Source organism: Myxocyprinus asiaticus, chromosome 37, assembly GCF_019703515.2.
Source record: "Myxocyprinus asiaticus isolate MX2 ecotype Aquarium Trade chromosome 37, UBuf_Myxa_2, whole genome shotgun sequence".
In the NCBI taxonomy this organism is placed as follows: Eukaryota; Metazoa; Chordata; class Actinopteri; order Cypriniformes; family Catostomidae; genus Myxocyprinus; species Myxocyprinus asiaticus.
Window position 1 is genome coordinate 19,541,368 of NC_059380.1, and position 25,429 is coordinate 19,566,796.

Consider the following 25,429-nt stretch of genomic DNA (forward strand, 5'->3'; position numbering starts at 1 on the left):
AGGGTTTCGACCAATCCCGCGATTATGGAAACTGTTTTTGTATTTGTCGTCCTCTAAAAACGCCTTTAATTTTACAACGGTTAAATATTAAAATTTGCCAAATAAAGCCACTATATTGTTAAATAATTTTTCTTCGTCAGGAAAACACATCCAAAGACTGGAATCATCAATGTGTTTTAAATAACTTGAGAGTTCAACGTGTGTTTTAAAACAGGCATCACTTCGGCTTCTAAACGTCAAATATGGCGGCTGTGTTTTGCTCTGTGAGGTGTCCACGTGGCTTCAGTAGACTATTCTGAAGAGTTATGTTTAACATGATTGGTATCGTGTATATAAGGATACTATTCGGGTTAAACGACATATAATGAATCTGTCGTTTGATACGTTTGATCTTTGCATCTCATTCCTGTGAATATCTCGTAGTGTGCAAAACTGAACAGCCTGGGAAACATGCAACCAGGCGCTGCCCGTTATCTAATATTTTTCCAATATGCAGGGACAAAATACAGGTCTGTGTACATGACAACAGACACGATGCCTTAGTTATAAAACTGTTATAACGACACATGTCTGCATGTCGTTCTCTTCACAGTGGTGTGATGAAAGCACCAGACCATCAGGCTGTGGAGGGAGTCCAAAATCATTTAGAGGTCAGTCTCTGCTTTACAATCAGAAACATTTGTTGCATGTCTGATTATGGTCGTGGTTTCTCAGACAGTTTCCCCCTTGAGACTCAACTAACTGCTTAGATACTCAGAGTGGGCTGATGTAATTATTTGGTTTTTGAGATTTTTCTTTTCTGTACGGAAATGTGTTCAAAATGCCTACTGGAAGTCTGTCTTGGCAGACCGTGTTTGGCACAATATACTGTATCTGTTATTCAACACTGAAGTGAAATCATACCATTGCATGTGGTTACTCTTTGCTTTCTTCTTCCATCTTCCCCATAGCAATATGTTTGCACATCAAAGTTGCATTTCTTTTGAAATTGGAATATAAATATTCTGCGGTTAAATCATTCTGTTTGATTCTTTTCCATTGGCAAGACAGAAAGTTGCTGTTGCATGGCTTGAGTTGTCTGTTTTGTGCAAGAAATCATGACAGTAATGGGCTGAATACTTAAGTCAAGAATGATTGCTCAAAATCAGATTGTATTTGACTGCCTCTAAGATGAAACTTCAAATACATCACTCAGGCCAGAAAAATATATATAATATGTCACAATGCCATGAGAGCTATCATACAGATCATACAGACTGCAGTTCAACAGGACATATAGAATTCTTGTCCCTTAAATGTGAGGACACAGCAAGCAGAGCATTGTTAATAAAATGCTAAGAGAAATCATGCAATTCCTCATGTTCTCTGTATGCCTGGTATCTCACAGTTTACAGATCCGCTCATGCACTCTGCACTCATGTTGGATGTGCTGTCAGAGATTACCTGCATTGCTGTATCCAGAAAACCAGAGATAGCTTGATTTGCTACCTGTACTAATGCATATTCTGAATTCAAAATTGATTTAAAGGGATAGTTCACCCAAAAATTAAAATTTCTCTTATTTACTCACCCTCATGCCATCTTAGATGTGTATGACTTACTTTCTTCTGCTGAACACATATCTCAGCTCTGTAGGTTCATACAATGCAAGTGAATGGGGGCCAGAACTTTGAAGGTCCGAAAAGCACATAAAGTCAGCACAAAAATAATCCAAATGACTCCATGGTTAACCCATGTCTTCTGAAGCAATGTGGTGTGTGTGAGAAATATTTAAGTCCTTCTTTACTATATATTTTTGTCCCTGCCCTGTAGGTGGCAATATGCGGAAGAAAGTGAATCGCCAAAAACAAAAGAAGAAAGATGTGTAAGTGAAAGTGGAAATTTGTAGTAAAAATTGACCTGTTTCTCACCCACACCTATCATAATGCTTCTGAAGATATGGATTAATTATGAGTCGTATGGATTACTTTTATGCTGCCTTTGTTTGCTTTTTGGACCTTCAAAATTCAGGCCACCATTAATTTGCATTGAATGGATCTACCAAGCTGAGATATTCTTCTAAAATCTTGTTTGTGTTCTGCAGATGAAAGAAAGTCATACACATCTGGGATGGCATAAGGGCGAGTAAATAATGAAAGAATTTTAATTTTTGGGTGAACTATCCCTTTAATTCTCTGGCCTGGCAATTCTCATGGCATAGATATATTAGCTGGTTGGACTTTTAGTGCTGTTGATTGAAAGTCTTGAAGTCAGTAGAATTAGAATGTTTGAGTCGGTAGAAGTTTGATGTTGGTGAATTTGTTTTCCTTTTTTTTTTTTTCTTAAAGCCTGTTTGCACCACGGCTGTTTTTTCAGCACGAATTTTCATTCCGAATGAGCTTTTGTACGGTATCAATGCATTCCTTTTGCGCTATGCACATTGGGTCCGACAAATCGTCTGCCGACAATCTGAGTGTTCTGATTTTTTTTCTTCTGACTGCGATGAAAACTGACTGACCAATGAGATAAGAGCTTTTTGTCAGTCGCTCGCTGCTTAATCCAGCGTGTTGGTGGCGCTTATCAACCGGCAAACTGCAGTATACGTGCAGCTGATACACACTTCTGAAAATTCTGTCATTAAAAATAAATAGTTGCAGTTCATGAACACTTTGTTCTGCAAACATAAACCTGTTCTGTTTTTGAAAGTCTGCTTATTGTTTTTTGTCTAATGTACATTATTTAATATGTATATCACTGTGCCTGTTATATTCTCATGGCATTAAAAATAGCAGAGAGGTTCAGCAATTCGTTTGCACTGAGCTTGTAGAAAAGCCCTGAAAAAGTCTCTTTACATGCTATATTTTACTGTAGACAAACAAATTGCAGAACCACACTGCCATTTTTATTGCAAGTGTAATTTAACAAAGTATTGCAATAATTTTCATAAAGATATAGAGTCAGGGTTTTCTTTTATATTATTTTATTATGCATCATATTTTATTATATACCTGTTGTTCTTAATGTTACTTCTCAGGTAAATTTATTTTTTAGGATTTTTAGACAATTTTAAATGGAAAACAAGACAAAAACACTTGATAACAATAGGATTTTTTGCAGTGAATTTCTTTACTGAATTAAACTTAAAAAGTATTTTTTCCCCTTTATTTCAGTGAATATCATTTAGAGGTATTTTTAAAATTTGATTTTGTCCTCTTTATTGTTAGTAAGCACATTTAATACAACCTTTTAAGTCAGGCACAAGCTGAATAATCGGTTAAGAGCTAATGATTAATCATTGCAATAATCACAGAATAGTCGAATAATCGTTAGATTAATCGATTATCAAAATAATCATTAGTCGCAGCCCTAATTCTGATTGTCAATCAGTATTACACAGCACTGAATACTTAGGCCTTAGTATTTTATTATGCAAATGCTAAGATAAATATGATATGATTGTTTTTGTAGAGTTTTCAAACATCATACAAATTAACTCAGAAGGCATTCAAAGCTTTGTTAAATCCACAACACAAAATAAATGTAAAACTGCTTGTAAACCCCTCTTAATACAAGGCAGTTTCTGAAATACAGATGTTTATTCTTTCTTTGTAGAAGGCAGTGCGAAAACTAAAGCCGGTTAATGAAGTATCATTGGCGATCTCCAGTAGGACAGACTCTGGTGTGCATGCCCTGTGTAACTCTGCTCATGTAGATATCCAGAGAAGGGGAGACAAACCACCTCTGCTCGAGCAAGACCTGATTGATGCTTTAAACTTCCACTTGAAATCAGAGCCTATAAGGTAAGAATGAGTTAAGGGATTTAAAGAAGCTTTTTGTTTTGCACCACATTTAAGGTGTGCAGTATTTTGAGTTTATGCTTACAATTGTTTCAGAAAATATCAGAAGTCAGAAATGCAGATTTTTTTTTTTATTATTGTGTGTGTATATATATATATATATATATATATATATATACACATACATACATACATACACAGTTGTGCTCAAAAGTTTGCATACCCTTGGAGAATTGGTAATATATGTACCATTTTTAAAGAAAACATGAATGAGCAGGCAAAACACATTTCTTTTATTTCTTATGGGATTCATATTCAACTGTAGGTTATAACAGAATGGCACAATCATAAAACAAAACATGGCAACAAAGAAAAAAATGAAATGACCCCTGTTCAAAAGTCTGCATACCCTTAGTTCTTAATACTGTGTATTGCCCCCTATAGCATCAATGACAGCGTGCAGTCTTTTGTAATAGTTGTCTATGAGGCCCCAAATTCTTGCAGGGAATTTGTGGGGATGGTATTCTTTTCACTATTGGCCTTGTTGACCCCTCTCCAAACATAGCGCTTATGGTTGTGACCATAAAGCTCTATTTTGGTCTCGTCACTCCAAATTACAGTGTGCCAGAAGCTGTGAGGCGTGTCAAGGTGTTGTCGGGCATATTGTAACCGGGCTTTTTTGTGGCATTGGCGCAGTAAAGGCTTCTTTCTGGCAACTCGACCATGCAGCTCATTTTTGTTCAAGTATCGTCGTATTGTGCTCCTTGAAACAACCACACCGTCTTTTCCAGAGCAGCCTGTATTTCTCCTGAGGTTACCTGTGGGATTTTCTTTGTATCCCGAACAATTCTTCTGGCAGTTGTGGCTGAAATCTTTCTTGGTCTACCTGACCTTGTCTTGGTATAAGTGATTGAACAGTACTGACTGGCATTTTCAAGGCTTTGGATATCTTTTTATATCCTTTTCCATCTTTATAAAGTTCCATTACCTTGTTACGCAGGTCTTTTGACAGTTCTTTTCTGCTCCCCATGGCTCAGTATCTAGCCTGCTCAGTGCATCCACGTGAGAGCTAACAAACTCATTGACTATTTATACACAGACACTAATTGCAATTTAAAAAGCCACAGGTGTGGGAAATTAACCTTTAATTGCCATTTAAACCTGTGTGTGTCACCTTGTATATCTGTAACAAGGCCAAACATTCAAGGGTATGTAAACTTTTGATCAGGACCATTTGGGTGATTTCTGTTATCATTATGATTTAAAAAGGAGCCAAACAACTATGTGATGATAAATGGCTTCATATGATCACTATCCTTAAATAAAAGACAGTTTTTTTGCATGATCAGTCATATTTTCAAAATCAATGCCATAATTTCACAATTTCTGCCAGGGTATGCAAACTTGTGAGCACAACTGTATATACATAAACATTAATATTATAATAATTAGGCTATATGTGCTTGTTTCAAATGCTGTACACACCATGTAGTGTTAAACCCCTGAAGGAGCAATTCATGAACTGGAGAATTACTAGGATCCCCTAAATAATCCCTGATTCCTCCAGGGGGACTGTTGCTCTAATAAATGTTCTGTAATGCTTTCACAAAGTCACCTTCACACAGCATCTTCAGGGAGGATAATCTTTTGATCCTGTGATGAACCTAAACCTGATTTTCTTTAACAGAAAGCAGTTTAAAGAACATTGCTTGCTTTTTTGCTATACTGATGTCATATAAGACCATCATTTTGTGTTGGTGAAGAATAAATACAGATATTACCAGTGTCAGTTGATTGTGATAGGATTTTAAAAAAATTGTGAGGGATGATGATTGTTTGGCAGGTTTAAATCTACAGCAATGATTAATATTTAAGGGTTGTCAGCAGTTACTTGCCAGGAGATATTCATCATGCACAAATTATTGAAGGCTAAAACATGTTTTTATTAACCCTCCTATGGTTTTTGGTCATTTTTGACCTAAAATCTTTTTCCTTGTTTAATAAAAATGGTTTCCTTTATCTGAGCAGTACAAGACTTGGGACTTTTCCTTCATTTGCCATCTGAACATACCCAAAAAAAAAAAAAAATGGGCTTGATTCGATAAGTCTAAGTGGTTGTATAATAAAAATAAAAAGCGACATCTTTGGTATTTGCGGTCAAAATTGACAGACCATTGAAAATGAATGGGAAAGACCAAAAAACAGAGCAGTTTTTTTTTTTTTTTTTATCTGTCAAATAATTAATCAATTAATCAGCCACAATGCAACAACAAAAAAAAAAAACAGACAGAAATAACAGGGTGAGACTCTAGAACAGGGGTACTCAACTTTGGAAAGCTGGGGGGCCGGAAAGCCTCGAAGGCTGAACACATTTTTATAGCCTAATTAATTTTATTTTATGTATTTTAATATTTTAATTACTTTTCATATTAATGAGGTGAGTAGACAATGCTGTATGCTATTTAATACATCATGGACATGTAATTAACATACAAATAAAAAAATAAACATATAGATATATATAGGTTAATTATTGTAAAATTGTGGTTATTTGAAAAATAAAAACTGTTATATATGTGTATATATATATATAATGATCACATATGAATGTATATTGCCTATTTTATTTTTTTAAAGATCCACACTTTTATAATTGGGCCATATTCTGCAGCACAGTGCACCACTATAAAAAATAACAATGTACAATTAAAATACATTTTTTGAAATGTCAGCATGCCATATATAGAAAGAAGATATGATCTGTTCTGTTGTCACAGTCAAATAAAGTCATCATGACACACTGTCTAGTGAACACACGTATGCACGCACACGCACACACACACACACACAGAGTACCATCAAAATAAGACAGATATGTCCAAAATATATCAAATTCTGGTTCCAAAAGTGCTTCAATGAATCATTCCTATCTCTGATTATCCTCTTTTAATAGTTATTTTAGGTTATTTACACAAATCACTAGTAATTAAGCATTTGGGAGAAGATGTCTCCACTCCGTTTTTGCAGGATAGATATTTTTCTTTTTCCTGTTATTACTGTTCACAGTGACAGCGAGCATATATACAGTATCTCTGTTGAGCTCTTCAAACGGGTGTGTCACTCGACTCGCGCTGTGGCAGTAGATGAGCGGGCGTGGAAGAAAGACTCAGCGCTGTTAAGCAGCCTATCGATACTGAGAATTACCGTAAAGGCTCTAGAAAATCGACACTTAAAAATGAATGCACATTAATATTTTTACTTGAGGAAAACATCACCTGGGCCCAAAAACAGATGGTCTGCTGGCCAGATGCAGCCTGTTGAGTACCATGGCTCTAAAACATCATCAGTGCAAAACATACACACCCACTCACCCACAAACACACTTACACACACACAAATTTGAACTGGTGAGACTCTAACATAGAGCTTTTTTTTTTTTTACATTTGTCAAAAAAAAAAAATATATATATATATATATAAAGTCAGGCACAATGCTAAACACACACACTTAGAAATGAAGGGGTGAGACGATAACACACAATGTAGAACACACATGCTGCACGTTTCTTTACGATAGAAAGTTTGAAATTTTAAAATGTTTACGCTGATTTTTCTGTTTTATACTCTAATTGAATTTTCAGGATTTTGCAGTTCATTTCTGTTTCTTGATGTTCATTTTCTTGACATTATTATGCATTTACTTTGAATTATTATATATATATATTAGTAATTTTCTGGTAGAAAAATGCTTATTGTGTCTTTTTGTAACACCGTGGTCAGGTTTGATTGCAAGCATAATGACATTAACTGCAAAAATGGACACTTCAAATCAAATTTAAAATGCTAGACTTTGACAGATAATAGTTTGTTAATGTCTAAATATATATCCAAATGCATATTTTGTGATAAAATGTAAAATTAGGTTACAACTATGGGTGGGTAAAAATATTGTTTTTCCTATTAATTGCAATCTTCATTTGAATGAAATCGATATCAATTCTTAAATCCCAAGATCGATCTTTCACTCAGTGCGCAACCCTCTACTACAATGAGAGTAAATCACCCGCATTTGCAACCAAATTTTACGCTATGCGACTAAAGTGAATATTTGGCAACTGGCTGGTAAATGTTTACATTTCACTCACCAGTAATTGTTTTGTTTAGTCGTGAAATGTTCAGCAGCGAGATTCTTTCACAGCGTGTTGAGAGAAAGTTGTTCCGTGTAATGTGTGTCCAAGACAAGATCCACGCAACGCATTTGTCATTGAATTCTGTCTCTTTTAATACCCTTTCTGTTCTTTACAGTCAGTTGTTGATCAAAAACATTCATGATTAACATAAACATGATTATGAATTCTAATCACGCATTGCACAGATGAGGTAAAGCCATTTGAGTCCTCACTTGTTAAAGCTCATTTAAAAGCGCTGTTTACAGAAATGCCATTTTTTTGTTAAAGGGACAGTACTGGTTTTAGCTTGTCTTCAACAAATCAATGTAATTGTAAATAGTACAAATTATCCACTTTAACAATAAATATGTAACAAAAATAATATATGAAATATAAAATCTTATTTATTGATTGAATACATTTATTTGTTCATTTTTAAATTGCCAAAATGTGACCAAAATTATAAAAAAGTAATAAAATATAATTAGTAAAGTTCATATTTTCCTAATGTACCTAGTTCAAAGGTCCCCTGTATAATTAACAGCATTAGCTGAGAGAATTTCTTTTATATGTAAGCAAAAGGGACATTATAACTGAAATAAACCCAAATGAATCTATATCGAGCTGAAATTGGAATCAAATTGAGAGCTTGTGAATCGGAATCTAATTGAATCGGGAAATCAGTATCAATACCCAGCCTTAGTTCAACAAGCCGTCAGAGTTAACACAGTAGGTGGGTACAGCCATCTACTGGCTGTTACTGGCATGACAAGGTTTTCAAGTTACGTTATTTATATTTTGTTCACTAGATGGCAGCAATCTGCCTCCAATTTATGTCACATTCTGAAATTGTCTTCATGTTTCAAAAAAAAAAAAAAAAAAAAAGGTTACACATCTAACCCTTTTGGTAAAAAATGACCACGAATACCAAAGGGAGGTGCCATTTTTCAATACCATAGGAGGGTTACATTTTATTTACTGCGTTGTGGGCTTTTAACATTTATAAGATATGACAGAATACAGATCACTTCCCGGTATTTTCAATAAATAAATTATCTCCAGCGATGCTAAATAGATGCTGACTGAGTGTACTGGGGCTTTTAGCTAGAGATGAGTATTGGCAGCTGTGCCCTTTTCTGGCTAGTTTTAGATTTATTCTTGCAAATCACAAGAAGGGCTTTGCATGAAAATGTCACCAAAGGTGAATTAAATGCCACAGTCATTTAAAATATGGGAGCAAAATAGCCTTGTAGTGAATTCCTCTCCTTTTTTTTAATCTAACATTTGAGATGCAGTATTTAATACTATTCTATTGAAGTACAGTATAGTTTTATACTATACTGTACTATAGTTCTGTAGTTATAGTGGGTTTAGATACTATTTGACCATTTCAAATAATTGATACAATTGAAGTACTGTATATGACATAAATAGACATGCTGTGTGTTTTATGTCAGAAAAAAATATGCCCTCATAACGGTAAAAAAATCTCTGAAAACCAATTTAAGGGACAAATAGCTCTTTATTAAGAAAAGTTAATTTCTGAAACTGGTGTAAACAGTATGTTTGGTTTAGAAATACAGAGTAAAATATTTGTTATGGGCCATAACCGCTATCAGTATCAGCCAACATTCTACAGGGTAAACCCAAATGTTGTTAAACCCTAATGTTGCCTCCACGTGCTAGGTCTCCGTGGTAACTTGCTCTACAAGCCACGTGATAAGATGCGCGGATTGACTGTCTCAGACACGGAGGCAACTGAGATTCATCTTCCGCCATTGAGGCGAGTCACTACGCCACCACGAGGACTTAGAGGGCGTTGCGAATTGAGTATGCCAAACTGGGGAGAAAATCCTCCTCCTCGTCACACCCTAGTTATATACACTATCTGTCAAAAGTTTTGAAACACTTGACTGAAATGTTTCTCATATGCTTAAATGTTTGAAATTCGTTTTGTAGACAAAAATATAATTGTGCCGCCATATTAATTTATTTCATTATAAAACTAAAATTTAATAATAATTAAAAAAAAAAAAAAAGTTTTTCAAATTGATGACTTGGACCAAATAATAAAGAAAAGCAGCCAATAAGTGCCCAACATGGATGGAAACTCCTTTCAATACTGTTTAAAAACATCCCAGGGCGATACCTCAAGAAGTTGGTTGAGAAAATATCAAGAGTACATGTCTGCAAATTCTAAGGCAAAGGGTGACTACTTTGAAGATGCTAAAATATAACACAGTTTTGATTTATTTTGGATTTTGTTTAGTCACAACATAATTCCCATAGTTCCGTTTATGTTATTCCATAGTTTTGATGACTTTACTATTATTCTAAATGTGAAAAAAAATAAAAAAAATAAATAATAATAATAATAATAAAGAATGAGTCTTGGTGTGTTTCAAAAATTTTGACCGGTAGTGCATGTGTGTGTGTGTGTGTGTAAATATATGGGTGCAGAATGTTAGCAGTTGATCATTCATCTGTAGATTATTCTTTGTAAAAGCGCTCTAGTTCAGATTACAGATAAGTACTCTTCATTTGACTCATATGACAGTCATCACAGTAAGTGTTTGATATCAGCAGGTGCTGTGAGTTTTGAACTTGCTCTTCATTTGTGTCACTACCATTATATCCATACTGTGGCTCTCATGATAATGCCCTCAGTCATGTGCTTCTGGGAGGTTTGATGGTGATAGACTAGTCCTTTTAAAAGACCTCATGGGATTGTATTGTATGAATGTTTAATGGAGAGTTGATGCGTTTTGTTAGTCAACATATAACTCATGGGGATGTGGCCCACCTTGTTTCATCCATATAAGCACTTAGTCAAATGAGCACCACCATAACAGCTGGTGCTCATTTGTATCCAAGATGCAGTTTGCAGATATCAAACGACTTCAAATAGAAGTCGTTAAATTTATTTGTATAGTGCTTTTCACAACAGATGTTGTTTCAAAGCAGCTGTACAGGAAATTACGCTATAACAGAAATGAATGAATATAATGGCAATATTAGTTATTTATGTTTAGAACTATAAGTGGTTAAAATTAGTAAACTAAGTAAGTGTTTTGGGTCAGTGGTTAAACAAAAGGATTTTGTCTGAACTATTATGTTTTAGTATTAAAGTCCATGAATTCATCCCGAATTGACTGAAGAAAAACACGTAGATGCATTGATTTGGCAGATGAAGGCTTTTGTTAGTGGTTAATTCATTTTCTATGTAGTTCATTTTTTAAGAGAGTGTTGTCCCTCCTTTGAGTAGGTAGTTTTGGTGAACTCCATTGTGAGCCCATGCTTCAGACAGTGGTTCATGAAGAATCCCATGTCTTTGAGTTTGCATCAATTCATCCTCTGTGAAGTCCGTCTTAGTAGACTGATGTGAAGTCTGGCTGGCACATGGTGCAGTGGGAGTCGGACATCAGACAGGACCGAAGATGTATATCCTGAGGGTTATACAGGGAAATAAATAGGATAAAATTAGCATAGATGCTATTCAATTTAAAGCAGGGTTAAAGAATAAGAGAAGTGTTTCCAGTTCCGGCAGACCTAACTAAAGCAGCATAGCTATGAATTGAGGGATACATTTGGTGTATACCTGGCTGAATAGATAAGTCTTTAGTCTAGAGTTAAACTGAGAGAGTGTGTCTGAGTTCCGAACACTGCTAGGAAGACTATTCCATAGTTTAGGAGCCAAATATGAAAATTATCTCCCTCCTTTTGTGGATTTTGATATTCTCGGTATTGTTAACAGGCCGGAGTTTTGCGATCGTAGTGAGCATGATGGATTATACTGTGATAGAAGGTCACTTAAGTACTTTTGAGCTAAACCATTCAAAGCTTTGTAATTAATTAACAGAATTTTTAAATACGAAACTTAAGAGGTAGCCAATGTAACAGCAATAAAATGAGACTGAAATGATCATATTTCTTGGTTCTAGTCAGCACTCTAGCTGCTGCATTTTGAACCAACTGAAGTTTATTTATTAAACCTGAAGGACATCAGCCTAGTAATGCATTACAATAATCTAGTCTTGAGGTCGTGTTGTATGCACAATTACCATGTTGTTTCACTGTTTAAATTTATTCAACTAATTACAGTAGTAATTGTAATAAATAATTTATAAGTGTTTCACGTCATAATCTTGATTTACAGGTGCATCTCAATAAATTAGAATGTCGTGGAAAAGTTCATTTATTTCAGTAATTCAACTCAAATTGTGAAACTCGTGTATTAAATAAATTCAGTGCACACAGACTGAAGTAGTTTAAGTCTTTGGTTCTTTTAATTGTGATGATTTTGGCTCACATTTAACAAAAACCCACCAATTCACTATCTCAAAAAATTAGAATACATCATAAGACCAATAAAAAAAAAACATTTTTAGTGAATTGTTGGCCTTCTGGAAAGTATGTTCATTTACTGTATATGTACTCAATACTTGGTAGGGGCTCCTTTTGCTTTAATTACTGCCTCAATTCGGCGTGGCATGGAGGTGATCAGTTTGTGGCACTGCTGAGGTGGTATGGAAGCGCAGGTTTCTTTGACAGTGGCCTTCAGCTCATCTGCATTTTTTGGTCTCTTGTTTCTCATTTTCCTCTTGACAATACCCCATAGATTCTCTATGGGGTTCAGGTCTGGTGAGTTTGCTGGCCAGTCAAGCACACCAACACCATGGTCATTTAACCAACTTTTGGTGCTTTTGGCAGTGTGGGCAGGTGCCAAATCCTGCTGGAAAATGAAATCGGCATCTTTAAAAAGCTGGTCAGCAGAAGGAAGCATGAAGTGCTCCAAAATTTCTTGGTAAACGGGTGCAGTGACTTTGGTTTTCAAAAAACACAATTGACCAACACCAGCAGATGACATTGCACCCCAAATCATCACAGACTGTGGAAACTTAACACTGGACTTCAAGCAACTTGGGCTATGAGCTTCTCCACCCTTCCTCCAGACTCTAGGACCTTGGTTTCCAAATGAAATACAAAACTTGCTCTCATCTGAAAAGAGGACTTTGGACCACTGGGCAACAGTCCAGTTTTTCTTCTCCTTAGCCCAGGTAAGACGCCTCTGACGTTGTCTGTGATTCAGGAGTGGCTTAACAAGAGGAATACGACAACTGTAGCCAAATTCCTTGACATGTCTGTGTGTGGTGGCTCTTGATGCCTTGACCCCAGCCTCAGTCCATTCCTTGTGAAGTTCACCCAAATTCTTTAATCGATTTTGCTTGACAATCCTCATAAGGCTGCGGTTCTCTCAGTTGGTTGTGCATCTTTTTCTTCCACACTTTTTCCTTCCACTCAACTTTCTGTTAACATGCTTGGATACAGCACTCTGTGTACAGCCAGCTTCTTTGGCAATGAATGCTTGTGGCTTACCCTCCTTGTGAAGGGTGTCAATGATTGTCTTCTGGACAACTGTCAGATCAGCAGTCTTCCCCATGATTGTGTAGCCTAGTGAACCAAACTGAGAGACCATTTTGAAGGCTCAGGAAACCTTTGCAGGTGTTTTGAGTTGATTAGCTGATTGGCATGTCACCATATTCTAATTTGTTGAGATAGTGAATTGGTGGGTTTTTGTTAAATGTGAGCCAAAATCATCACAATTAAAAGAACCAAAGACTTAAACTACTTCAGTCTGTGTGCATTGAATCTATTTAATACACGAGTTTCACAATTTGAGTTGAATTACTGAAATGAACTTTTCCACGACATTCAAATTTATTGAGATGCACCTGTATATATATATAAATTATTTATTTTTTGCCTTGATATTACAAATATATATGTTATAGAATAATACAATTAATGTATTGGAAGAAACAAACCCAGCAAAAAAAAAAAAAAAAAAAAAAGGCAATCCTTACTTATAATATCAATTAAATATTTTTACATTTTCTGAAATGTGAGTAGTGCTTACCCATGCAAAAGTCACCACCACAATGTAAGGATATTGTGAGTGGTTGCCATGATGTTGCTTTATGGTTGCTAGGGTGTTCTGGGTGGTTGCTTATTGGCCCAAGTCCATTGCCTGGGCATTGCAATTCAGTTGCTAAAGTACACTGGGTGGTTACAAGGGCCTGCTAGGTTGTTTTGGGTCTTCAGAAGTCAAAAGAGCCCTTCACCAAGACTCTGTATTGTGTTCTGGTCCCTAGATATGGCTCGGATACCTTCAATGTAAGTCTACAGATTTCTTCCACCATTTTATCAACTGCTGGATTGCTAGATTGAAAAGTATAGTTTAATACTTGGGGCAGACTAGGGGGCAGACTACTTTGTTCAAATCAAGCACCAATTAGCAAGTACCATTAAAATGGTTTAAACAATGTATAAAATGTTACTCTGTTCAATATATTGCATTGAAGATGTAAATGAATATATTTCAGATATATTTCCTTATTCTGTCCTCAACCACCCACAAATTTATAACAGATTTGTTTGTTATGATATAAGGGGGTTGTTGAATTTTGAGTGATGACATTTTTCTTACATGGAAACCAATATTATGATATTTCTTTCTGTGTCTTGATTACTCTGAGATAAGTTGAACAAGCTTTTTAATTGGCTGGTAAGTTTGCAAACTATTAAAACTCATCATGAGGCTGTCCATTACCAGATTTGAATCAATGTCTTCTGTTCTGTTTTTTTGTTTGTTTTTTGAAACAGAATCACTAGGGCTTACCGTGTGCACTGGGACTTCCACGCACGCTATCGCGCCATATCACGGACATATGTGTACCGCTTTGCTATGGGTCTCAGACATCATACAGAAATGCCCATAACAGAGCGTGATTTATGCTGGGCATTACAAGACACGTGAGTTTCACCCACCCCCCTCAGGAGCCAGTCCTCCTTCTGCACGTGCTCAGCAGGCTTCTGTGTAAAGTCACATCACTACACCCATGTAGCAGAACTCAAGTCCTCTCTGAAAGTAACACAGTGGAAAAAGCTGCACATGAATTATAAACACACACAAACAAGAAATGCCATTAGGGCAAGCAAATGTTTGTGGGTTATCTGGGCCAATATTGAAATCAAAGAGTGCAGAATGAGGAAAGTATGCATTGTTACAGCAATGCGTATCTTAAAAATCTTTTTGAAGCCTACCATGTTGGAACGCCAGAGCGTGAGACTCATCTCCAAGGGTGACGCATGAGCATTAATGCTATTTTTTCCACACTATTCACTTTTATGGAGAAAGTAGGCCAAGATAAGCTGCAGGCTTATAATGAGGCAGAACAACACCCACACTCGTCTAGTCCACACACACACACACACACACACACACACATTCCAGCTGGTTTTTCATCTCATTCATAAGAACTCCCTTTCCCAAGACTTAAATTAGGTTAACTTAGAACGTTCAGATGAGCAAACCTTCTTTGACCTTTATGCCTTTTAACATCTGTGTTCTAATTGAGAATTTTTTACCTCAGTCAGCTATGGCTGGGCGATATCTAGAATATTCATGATATATTTGTTCTGATTTTGCTGGCAGTATAAAATTAAGCAACGTTGTCAATATTGAAAATGCTTTTAATGTGCTTTTTTTGGTCATGAAGTAGGGCCCTATGAAATTGTATTTTATTTGTTCCTAAATTCTGTTTAATTTTTTTCTTTTTGCATTTTTCTGAAATCCGTTTATGTTTTAATAAAATGTTTATTATGTGTCTAATCAAATGAATTAATTAAACTTTAATAATATACAATGTAATAATTAATTGTCAACAAAACATTGGAGTTAGTTTTGGTCAAATAAAGTGCAACACAACAGAGCTTTACAGTATGAATGAAGACAATGATAAAAAAAAATCTGTGATTACCTGTGGTATAAGGCTGAATCACAGTGTGCTGATATTCAGTAAACATTTGCTTGTGTGATATTGTTTAAATATAATAATAATAAATATTTGTATTATTAATAATATAAATAATATTGTTTAATAATATTGAATATAAAACAATTTAATGTTAAATGTTATTGTTATTAGTATTATTATTACTACTACTACATTGAAAATTACTTTTTTCTACACAGTTGTAATATATATTTTGTCGTATTGTCTTCAGTTTCACCTATCCCGTTGAATCAAGAGTTCCGATGTGTATTTGACAGTAGTTTTTATAAGCTGTAATAAACTTAAAATAAGGTAGTTTGAAATTCTCACATGCTGAACTCTCAGAGCAGCACAAGAGGTGTGTTGAGTGTTCACAGCCCCTTATATGCTGAAAACACAGCATCGTGAGCATCACACGCTCACTCTCAGTGTATGTGTGTGTTAAGTAGAGAAAGAGCAGAGCAATGCTTCGCGTTCATTCTAAAGGCACGCAGCGCATGCAGACTATAGGCTATTTATTTAGGGTATTTATATTGCATCCCTTTGCGGGTTAATAATCACACTTGGCCATTGCAATTTGAATATGATTGATTAGTTGTCAAATGGTCATTCATTTTATCCCAAAATTGTAAAAGTCTGTCACTTTCCACATTTTCCTCTTAATTCCACTTTTATGACTCAATTCTGTGATTTCGTTCGCGGGAATTATAGGGCCCTACTAAAGACCATGTCATTACTAGTTGCCATCCTTCCTTGTCTTGCACCTCACAAGAGTGTTAAACAGATGCATCTCTAAATTAAACTTCAGTACTAAAAATGGCATTAGAATTGGTAAGTTTGATTCATTACCTTGAATCTGTTTACTGTATGTTTCAATGATTTACTGTGTCCTCACATTATACTATTTTTCAGCTTTCTGATGATAGCCTTATTCATGAAATGGCTTAAATGGGTGACTTATTATTTCATGCTTTTTTTCACTAAAGGAAAACAAGGAGAAATATATAATTAAAAGTTTTCACTTGGTGTGTTTCATCCATTAAGTATTTTATTAAAAATATACTGTATAGGTAAACATGGCTGTTTATTACAATGTATTTTTAAATTGGTGCATATAATTCATCAGAAGGCTGAATAATTGTGTTTTTTAAGATACAAGTTGCAGCTCTACTCTCAACAGAGAAATCTATTTTGTCAAGTAATAAAATGCAGTGGTAATGGACTGTTGATTGCACTGCACTATACTCGCTGATGACTTGTTTATAAAGCCATTCTATGAACTGGATAAACAGAGCATACCATGTATAAACAGAGTTTGATTCTCTATATCACAGGAGGCTGAATATCAATGCAATGCAAGAGGCTACTGCCCTACTGTTAGGAACCCATGACTTCAGCACCTTCCGTGCCTTGAACTCAGAGACCACCTTTAAGAACCCAGTGAAGACCCTAGATTTGGCCCATCTGGAACCTGGGCTCTCGTTTAGTCAGAGACACTTTCACAGGTAGGATTCTTTCTGTCCAGTAAATGTAAAGAGTTACAGCAAGGAAATTGAGGAGGGAATTTTTGGTTATTGCTTTGATAACAGCTTGATAATAGCACAAAATAGTGACTGATTGATAGTTTGATGATGGCGGATGATGATAATTAAAGGAATATTTCAACCAAAAATAAAAATTCTGTTGTAATTTACTCAACCTCATGTTGTTTCAAACTTGTATGCCTTTCTATATTTCATGTAACACAAAAGTAGAAGTTTCATGCTGCTGCTATTTTGTTTCCCCCCAGAAGTCTTCTGAAGCCATACGATTGCTTTGAAAGAGTAATAGGCTGAAATTTAAGTTGTTATTCACTGACAATCTTGCCCTCTTGGCACAATAGCCAGATTTGAATATACTTGAGCACTGTGGTCGAGGAGAAGATTTTTTTTAAACTGCCGATATAGATATCTCAGAATGTCCAAATATTTCTGATTATATCTGCATGATTGATATATCAATCATTCACTAACTAACAATATATTTCAGATTTGCTAAAACTGACTTCAGCGCTTCTCTCACAATTTACAGAAGCAATTGATTCTTACATGACAAATGTAATTAAAAGCTTGTCATTTCATTTTAATAGCAAATAGCGTTATCAATGATTTCATGCCTCATTCTATGAATAGAATCCACATGAAATCAATAAAAGTAGCTGTTTGAACCACTCAATGATTTAAAGCAATATATACAGTAAATTATGTGTAGTTTGTCATGTTTACATTCCGTATTCATGGCGCTTATGTGCTAACACACTATAAGCATCCATAATATGCACTGGTTACCCTCTATTACTGTATTTTATGATGACACTGATACTACTGCAAAGATAGGTGTATTAAAGGGTGCTAGGGTGTATTAAAGGATAAGAAATTACAACATGCTGCCAATAATCGCTACTGTAAATTTATTTACCTGTGATACTCTCAGCTCAGTAAATTTTTGCATTCATAACCCCAATTTTGACTTCATATAGTGAGCTTCATGTTCTATGATCAATGGGAGTTATCATCTTCAAGCTTGTTTAATATTGTGTAGATTTGTTTAAAACACAGTGTGAATGACACAGCCGCTCACTGCCGGAGAGGACGTCCAGGCTTTGAGGCTAGTATTTCATTAAACAGCTCTTGAGTTTGAAAGGCAGGTGTGTGCTATGACTGTTTCTAGGCAACAGATATTTGACCAAAGCATGATGCTGACAAAAGCGAGCTGTCTCCTCAGTCTTGCTGTATTGGGCTGAAGGACATACACTGCATGTCGTATAGAGTTAAGAATGGCTGTTTTCGTATTCTCCTCATCAGTAGAAGGGAAACGTACTACTACAGCTCGGATCAGTGTACTGACATTACAAATTTGTTGAATTGCACCTGATAAAAGTGCCGGTTATTTGCACAGCCTGTCTGCGCTGGTTTAGTGCCCGATTCAACAAAGGAATTTGCAGATGAGGCAACGGTGCAAACGGGCCGTCAAAATTTGTGCTGAGTGCGATTTGCACACTGCAGTTCTGGTCAGTTCTGAGCACTATGTAATGCAGCAATGGAGCCAGATTTGTGCCAAAACTTAAAGAAATAGAATGTTTTGCAAACATACACAATCCACTTCACAAAGGAAAATTCGACTCTCAAGCAAACAGAAAGCTATTTGCAAATACAAAGGGCCATATGAGAGAAAATGAAGGGTAGTTGTCGTGTCCCACAAACAAATGCACTGTGTTTTACAAAATAAATATATATATTTTTTTTTCATATGAACCTACATCATATTTCACAAATAAATACTAATCTAAATATGTCTGTTCTACAAATCCTACAGGATCGTTGAACAAATACAAAATCCATATGTGAACAAATGCATACCACTTGTGAGTCACGTGACTTTTGGCACAATTTTCTCTTTTTTTCTCAAAGTCTTGATTTTCTCACAAATGTGCTGTGCAACATCCTCTTTCTAAACAGTAATGTCACAGTGCTGCAACATACTTAATATTTTTTCACTCAGTTATGTCATTATTAATACATATTATGTGGTAAAAATGACCTATTTTCTAGTAAAAATGGATATGTCATAAATAACGACGTTTTCAAGTAAAAAAATAATAAGTTATTAAGCATTTACTTAATTAAAGAAACAATGATAGCTTTGGTAAGGGCAGGTTTTATAAGTATTGATGCTGAGCTTCATAGGGGTTAATGAAAGTAGATAAATGCATTTAATGTGATTACATTTGATTTAATCATTATAATGGGCTATGCAGTGACCACTCCTTTGGTAGAAAACAGATGCACACAGATATACGGCAGGCTTCAGCGTTGTATTAAACTACTCCACATCTCTATATGGAGACACTTTGTTCATTCATTGATTCTATGGTTTCAGGGTAAACACTGTTTATCGTAAAATAATGTACCATATAAGATGATCTTTAAAGCATAAATGATTAAACTATTAATAAATTGAAGAAACTATTAAAACTGCTTTATGGTTTAAAGCGAGGATTAAATATAAATAGATCAGTTCAATTAGCTATTCTGTGATGACTACAAACTCAATTCCTGTAGGTTGATTTTACTTGCAGTTATTCCACACTGAGCAGCAAGTGTACCATGGACATAAATGTATAAAGCACATTAATAAGAGGTAAATTAATTATCACATCATGATCATTTAGTTAAAATGACAAAGAATGTAATTTGTACAACATAATTATGTTGTTTTTATCTTGTTATTGCTAGAAAATGTCTATTTTTTTCCCAGATTGGATGTCGTTTTTACTACAAAATATATTTTTACTAGAAAACGTTGTTATTCATAACATATCTTGTTATAACTAGAAAGGAAAAGTTGTTTTCCCCACATAACATTGTAATATTAACAACATAACTGAGTGAAAAAATATTAGGCAGCCTATGTGGCAGTAATGCGTCATCTACTGTTTTGAAAGAGGAGATTGCGCAACCTATTTGTGAGAAAATCTCCATTGATGCATTTGTGAGAAAATCAAGACTGTGGTTGGGAAAATTGTGCCAAACGTCACGTGACTCACAAGTGGTATGGAATTGTTCACATTGGATTTTGTATTTGTTCAACAATCCTGTAGAATTTCTAAAATAGATTGTATTTATTTGTTGAAATATGATGTAGATGTATGATGATATGAAACCTACATCATGTTTGTTAAGCCAGTGGTACACGACAACTAGGCGACCATTCATCTTCTCTTAAATTGCTCTTTGCATTTGCTAATCACTTTCTGTTTGTTTGAGAGTCGAGTTTTTCTTTGCAAAGTGTTTTGTGTTTGTTTGCAAAATGTTCTAATTAAATGTTTAGTTTTGGCACAAATCTGGCTCCATACGCAGCAGACCACCGCAACATGGCACACTCTGCTGGGTCTGTACAGCATCACTCACTACTGTGACCCAGACACCTGAATCATATTTGTAACATGCAGAAAGTGCGGTTGACTAGTCTGTGCTTCTGAATATAATGCTCTTTTCAATCATTTGATCATTATTTGATGAGTTAAGGCCTCGATATACTTCCGGAGAAGTTCCTTTTCGTTCTTCGTTCTGGGGGAAAAAGAAGTTCTAAACAGCCAAGCAACGGTATACTGTTTCCAAACATTCAGACACCCGCCATGAGGACGCTACATGTAAAACCAATGACTATATGCCTCATTCTATGAGTAGACTTCACATGAGGTCAGTAAAAGAAGCCGTTTTAATCACTCGATGATGATTTAAAGTAATATATATGCAGTAGAAAATGTTTAATTTGTCTTGTTTATATTCTGAATTCATGACACTAATGCGCTAACACGCTATACATGGCCATTACATGCACCGGTTACACTGTTATTGTGGTTTATAATGACACTGATACTGTTGCAATGATGAGTGTATAAAAGTGATAATGTTCATAATAAAGACAAAATAATAATCATGGGCATATCTTACTTTAGACAGATGGCTTTTGCGGCAAATGGCACGTGAGTGAATGGGCACTTCAGAGTATTTGAGAAGATTTGATTCCTTTAGTAGACTAATTAAACAAAACAAAAATTGCATGACATGGTCTTGGAAAATGTCTGAACGAACGATCATACAGATGTAGGTAAGTTGCACCAGGTCGCTAATAACTCTACATGCCGATATGTTCATGTTGACCCATTTTGACTCACTAAACAACATAAACAGAACTTTTCGGCATCAAGGAAGGTGGAGCTCTAGGTCACACCTACCGATGACGTGGACCAATAGTAGTAAGAAGGTGTTTTGCTGTCGAATAGAACTTTTCCTAAAAGTTCTCCCCAGCGAGCTGTTACAAACCACCAAAACCAGTGCAAAAACACCTTCTTTTTGGCCAGATTTTGTTTTAAATGACATCACACACATTCGTTCTTCGATTTTATAGGAAGTGTATCGAGGCCTTTAAATGTACACAAACATATCTTAAAATATGTCATCGGGCGGTAATAGTGCAATGTAAATTGCGCCAGGCAAACTTCACAGAGTTTGAGAATGAAGCGCAACCTATAATGAGCCTAATTGACATGGAGGCGTGTTTGCACGGAAACTTGTAATGGAAGCTTGGCATACAAGAAAAACCCAGCAAATACACTAGAAATAAATGCAGCTATAACACTATTTGAAAGTACAACCACACACTTAAACATCACGTTATTTTATGTATGTAGGGCCTCGTCAAATCTGCATCTAATTAAATGAATTCATCAGACTTGTTCAACAAAACGTTATATATTTGGTCAAATAAAGTGCTGCACAGCAGAGCTTCTGGACATACATGAAAACATTAATGAAGAAGAAAATCAGCGATTACCTGTGCCACAGGCAGTGTTGGGTGTAATCTAATTACATTTTTAGAACGAAAAGCATTATAGCACATTACATTTGAAATTCTTGTAATCATATTACAGTTACTGACTTTCAAATTAGTGAATTACTTTTAATTACTTTACTTGGGGTAGACATATTTCTCAAATAAATTATAGATGTAGAATACATTTAAAAATTGAATTACGGTAATATGTGCATCTGTTTTTATTCTTTAACAGCTGTAGGGCATGCACCCCCTAACAAATTAGTGAACAAATAGGAAAAATAGACATTTTGAATTTGTTGAGTGGAAAAGGCTTTTCTTTCAAAAGTGTTTTAGAAAGTAGCTTAAACATAATTAGCAATGTGATTTTCGATTAAGGAATCAGTAGTAATTAGTAATTCGTAGTGAATATTTTTTTTATTCCAAACAATCATTTACAGCAATTTTAAATTGCATATAATCTTGAATATACTATAAAAGAACAACAAATATGTTTGCATCACAAGCTATTTTATCTGTATGTAAAGAATTCTGCACCCAGAAATAATTCTGCACCCCCCCAAAAAATGAACATCATTGTCATCCTCAAAAGTCATTTGGGACATATGTTTAAAACCAATACACATTGGGATCCATTTGACAGGTCATTTCGGTTTTCTCACGTGCAGCTCTCAGCTGGGACAGAGCACAGTCAGGACCCACAGACCATCTGCTCTGTTTCACACTAATGTCAAGAGCTGCTGGGGATCAACAGCTTTTACCATCTACACACACACTCACAGTACATATGCAACCACCACTGAATACCTGTATCAAAATCATATCAAGCCATTCTGCCATTTTAGACAAAGTAACTTGAGTAATTGTTAAGCGCTTCCTGCAGTTAAACAATACATGTGCTATTGACCAGGATCCACACTAAGAATATTTTTAATTTGAAAACAAGGCTTTAATACTGTGGAAGTTAACTAGTTAAATTAATGCCATATTCATTTGTGTCACAATTGTAAGTGCACTTCATGCATAAGAAACATCATGAATATGCCTATGTGTGGTTATCAAATACATTTGTTCTTTAATGACGTCAGCTACTATGTCATATGGAGATGAGTAATTAATAGCTAAATAGGGAACAAATAAGCTTTGATGTTCAGGTGTACTCATTTAGAAAATGTTGTTGACTTAGAGATGTATGCCACGAGTTGAAATATTTGTTCAGTCACAAAGTAAATCAAATGATTCATGTACAATAGGGTCATTTTCAAACAATGGCATCAAAAGGAATCAGATAATCACTGATAGTAGATTTAGGTATGCAGTGTGTTTAGAAAATGATCATTTGTCTGTGAAGCAGTTTTTAAGAGATTGTAGATTTACACAGTATTCAGAAAACAGTATCAAGAATACAGTAAATGTGAAGAGTAGATTTATACATCAGACAAAATCTAAATTGTTACATTTTGATGAATGATGATTACAAACGTTTTTTTTATTATTAAGAAATAAGACCAGAGCTATGTATTTCATCTTCACTTGAAACTTACACTATACAGTGTAAACTGTAACAGTATGCAGTTTCTGCATAGTAACACTATGCAATTGTCTTTTTGTAATGTACCCAGAGTGTTTGTTCATTTCAAGCCATGACAAAATGAGAGCCAGATGATACAGTACAGTGTCTCTGTGAAGTCAATCCATACAAATTTCCTCATGAATTTACTGCCATGATTTTTTTCTTGTTAAAAAGGGGCCATATGAAACATTTAACCTTTCCAGCAGTAAATATCGGCAACCCCGGCCACTGGATGTTATCTAGACTGACTGCTCCACGGCTTATGCTACAGTGTCATCTCCAAGTGTTTGTTTGATACAGACAGCTTGGCAAAATAGTAGTCACGTTTTTAGTTTTAATGGGAGAAATGCAGTACCAGCTAGGCATAAGTAATATGTTGAGTAAGGGAGACAACCCAAAAGAGGTCACATCTGCAGTGCGGTAGATCCATGAATATGATGTTTAGTTTCTGCCCACATGAAAATCCTTCATATGACAAATGGTGGTGATACTGTACATCTTCAGTGGTGGAACTAGTGAACTAATATGAAGGCATAGTGGTTTACAATTATGGTGTAATTCATTCATCGTAATTTTGTCTTTGTTGTTTGTTGTGATTTATTTCAGAGATATTCAGTTCTGGGAGCTCACTTTTAAAAGTAGGTCTTTTTTATATAGACAAGTGAGTATAAGCTTTGTCCCTCTATACACATGTGATGGTAATGTTACATTATGTGATGTGTGCCTCCTAGTGTTAAAAGTGTTATCTGCAATAGTTCATTGACGTTCTCACACTGTTGAGAACGCCTCAGTGAGATTATACAACAATAAATACACACAATAAAAGTGACATTTCACCTCGCAGGTGCGGAGAATAACCGGAGCGTTGGTTGCCGTTGGTCAGGGTAGACTGTCAATTCATCAGATTCAGGAATTACTAGAGGCACGTGATTCCCTGGCCTTCCCAAAAAACATGACGGCCCCGGCCCACGGCCTGTTTTTGACCAATGTAGGGTACAGAGATGCAGGTAAGATCAGGTGATTTGGACTATGTTCAAAAAAGCATACTACTCTCACTATTTCTGCAGTAGATATGCATATAATAACCCAACGACATACTGAATTTGCTATAATTTGCAATATAAAAGAGAGCACACTGCATAGAATACCGTATACCACAATGTAATGCACTCTTGACCTCTTTCATTGACTGTAAAATACAGGTGAAAAGATCTTGTGTAGCATATCGCAGTTAAAACTGTAAACATATCTGTTCTCTTGAGACATACATTTTTCTTCACAAGATCATTTAACTTTTGCTTTTCGGAGAGCTCTATGTTGTCCTGCAAAGAACTGTAGATTACATTAAAAAAAATACCCCATTAAATGGCAACTACTTTTTTTTCACAGATCTTTCGCCTTATGTGCTGGACTGAACATACCATTTCATAATACTTGATGTAAATATGTTTCAAAAAAGGTTGTAAAACTGTTGTATCGCATACTTCTGTCAAACACTTGAGTTCCTGTGTTTTAAATATTAAACGGATATTTCTGGTCCTGGCTGCTGATTGGTTAATACAGTGTTCCTGCTAAAATACACAAAATGTACACAGGTATGATGCAAAACACTTGTTCTCATAGTATAGTACAGTGCTGCACCAATAGACGCCAACTGTTAACCATAGGACTAGGTAGTTTAAGTATAAGGGCTATGTC

General features: G+C 35.4%; 1 protein-coding gene across 2 annotated transcripts; it reads left to right on the plus strand.

Annotated features, from left to right (window-relative positions):
- Positions 1-222: 222 nt before the first annotated feature.
- On the plus strand, positions 223-25,267 carry pusl1 (pseudouridine synthase like 1). 2 transcript variants are annotated; one of them, XR_007895066.1, is made up of 8 exons: positions 223-509; positions 593-650; positions 3,592-3,779; positions 14,609-14,758; positions 17,115-17,285; positions 24,338-24,369; positions 24,576-24,738; positions 25,121-25,267. XR_007895066.1 is itself a non-coding variant. In XM_051676457.1 (8 exons), the coding sequence occupies exons 1-8, from the start codon at positions 451-453 to the stop codon at positions 25,144-25,146; spliced, it is 870 nt and encodes a 289-aa protein (XP_051532417.1). In that variant the 5' UTR covers positions 223-450; the 3' UTR covers positions 25,147-25,267. The 2 variants fall into 2 exon arrangements, 1 of the variants encoding a protein (XP_051532417.1); XM_051676457.1 differs by having other exon boundaries at positions 24,338-24,392.
- The last annotated feature ends 162 nt before the right edge of the window (positions 25,268-25,429 follow it).

What these genes read in the sequence shown, in the direction of transcription:
- pusl1 (XM_051676457.1), top strand. Translation starts at nt 451, where the DNA reads ATGCAACCAGGCGCTGCCCGTTATCTAATATTTTTCCAATATGCAGGG. An exon ending in GAGTCCAAAATCATTTAGAG is followed by an intron (nt 651 to 3,591) that starts GTCAGTCTCTGC and finishes CTTTCTTTGTAG; the next exon opens with AAGGCAGTGCGAAAACTAAA. An exon ending in GGTCTTTTTTATATAGACAA is followed by an intron (nt 24,393 to 24,575) that starts GTGAGTATAAGC and finishes TTCACCTCGCAG; the next exon opens with GTGCGGAGAATAACCGGAGC.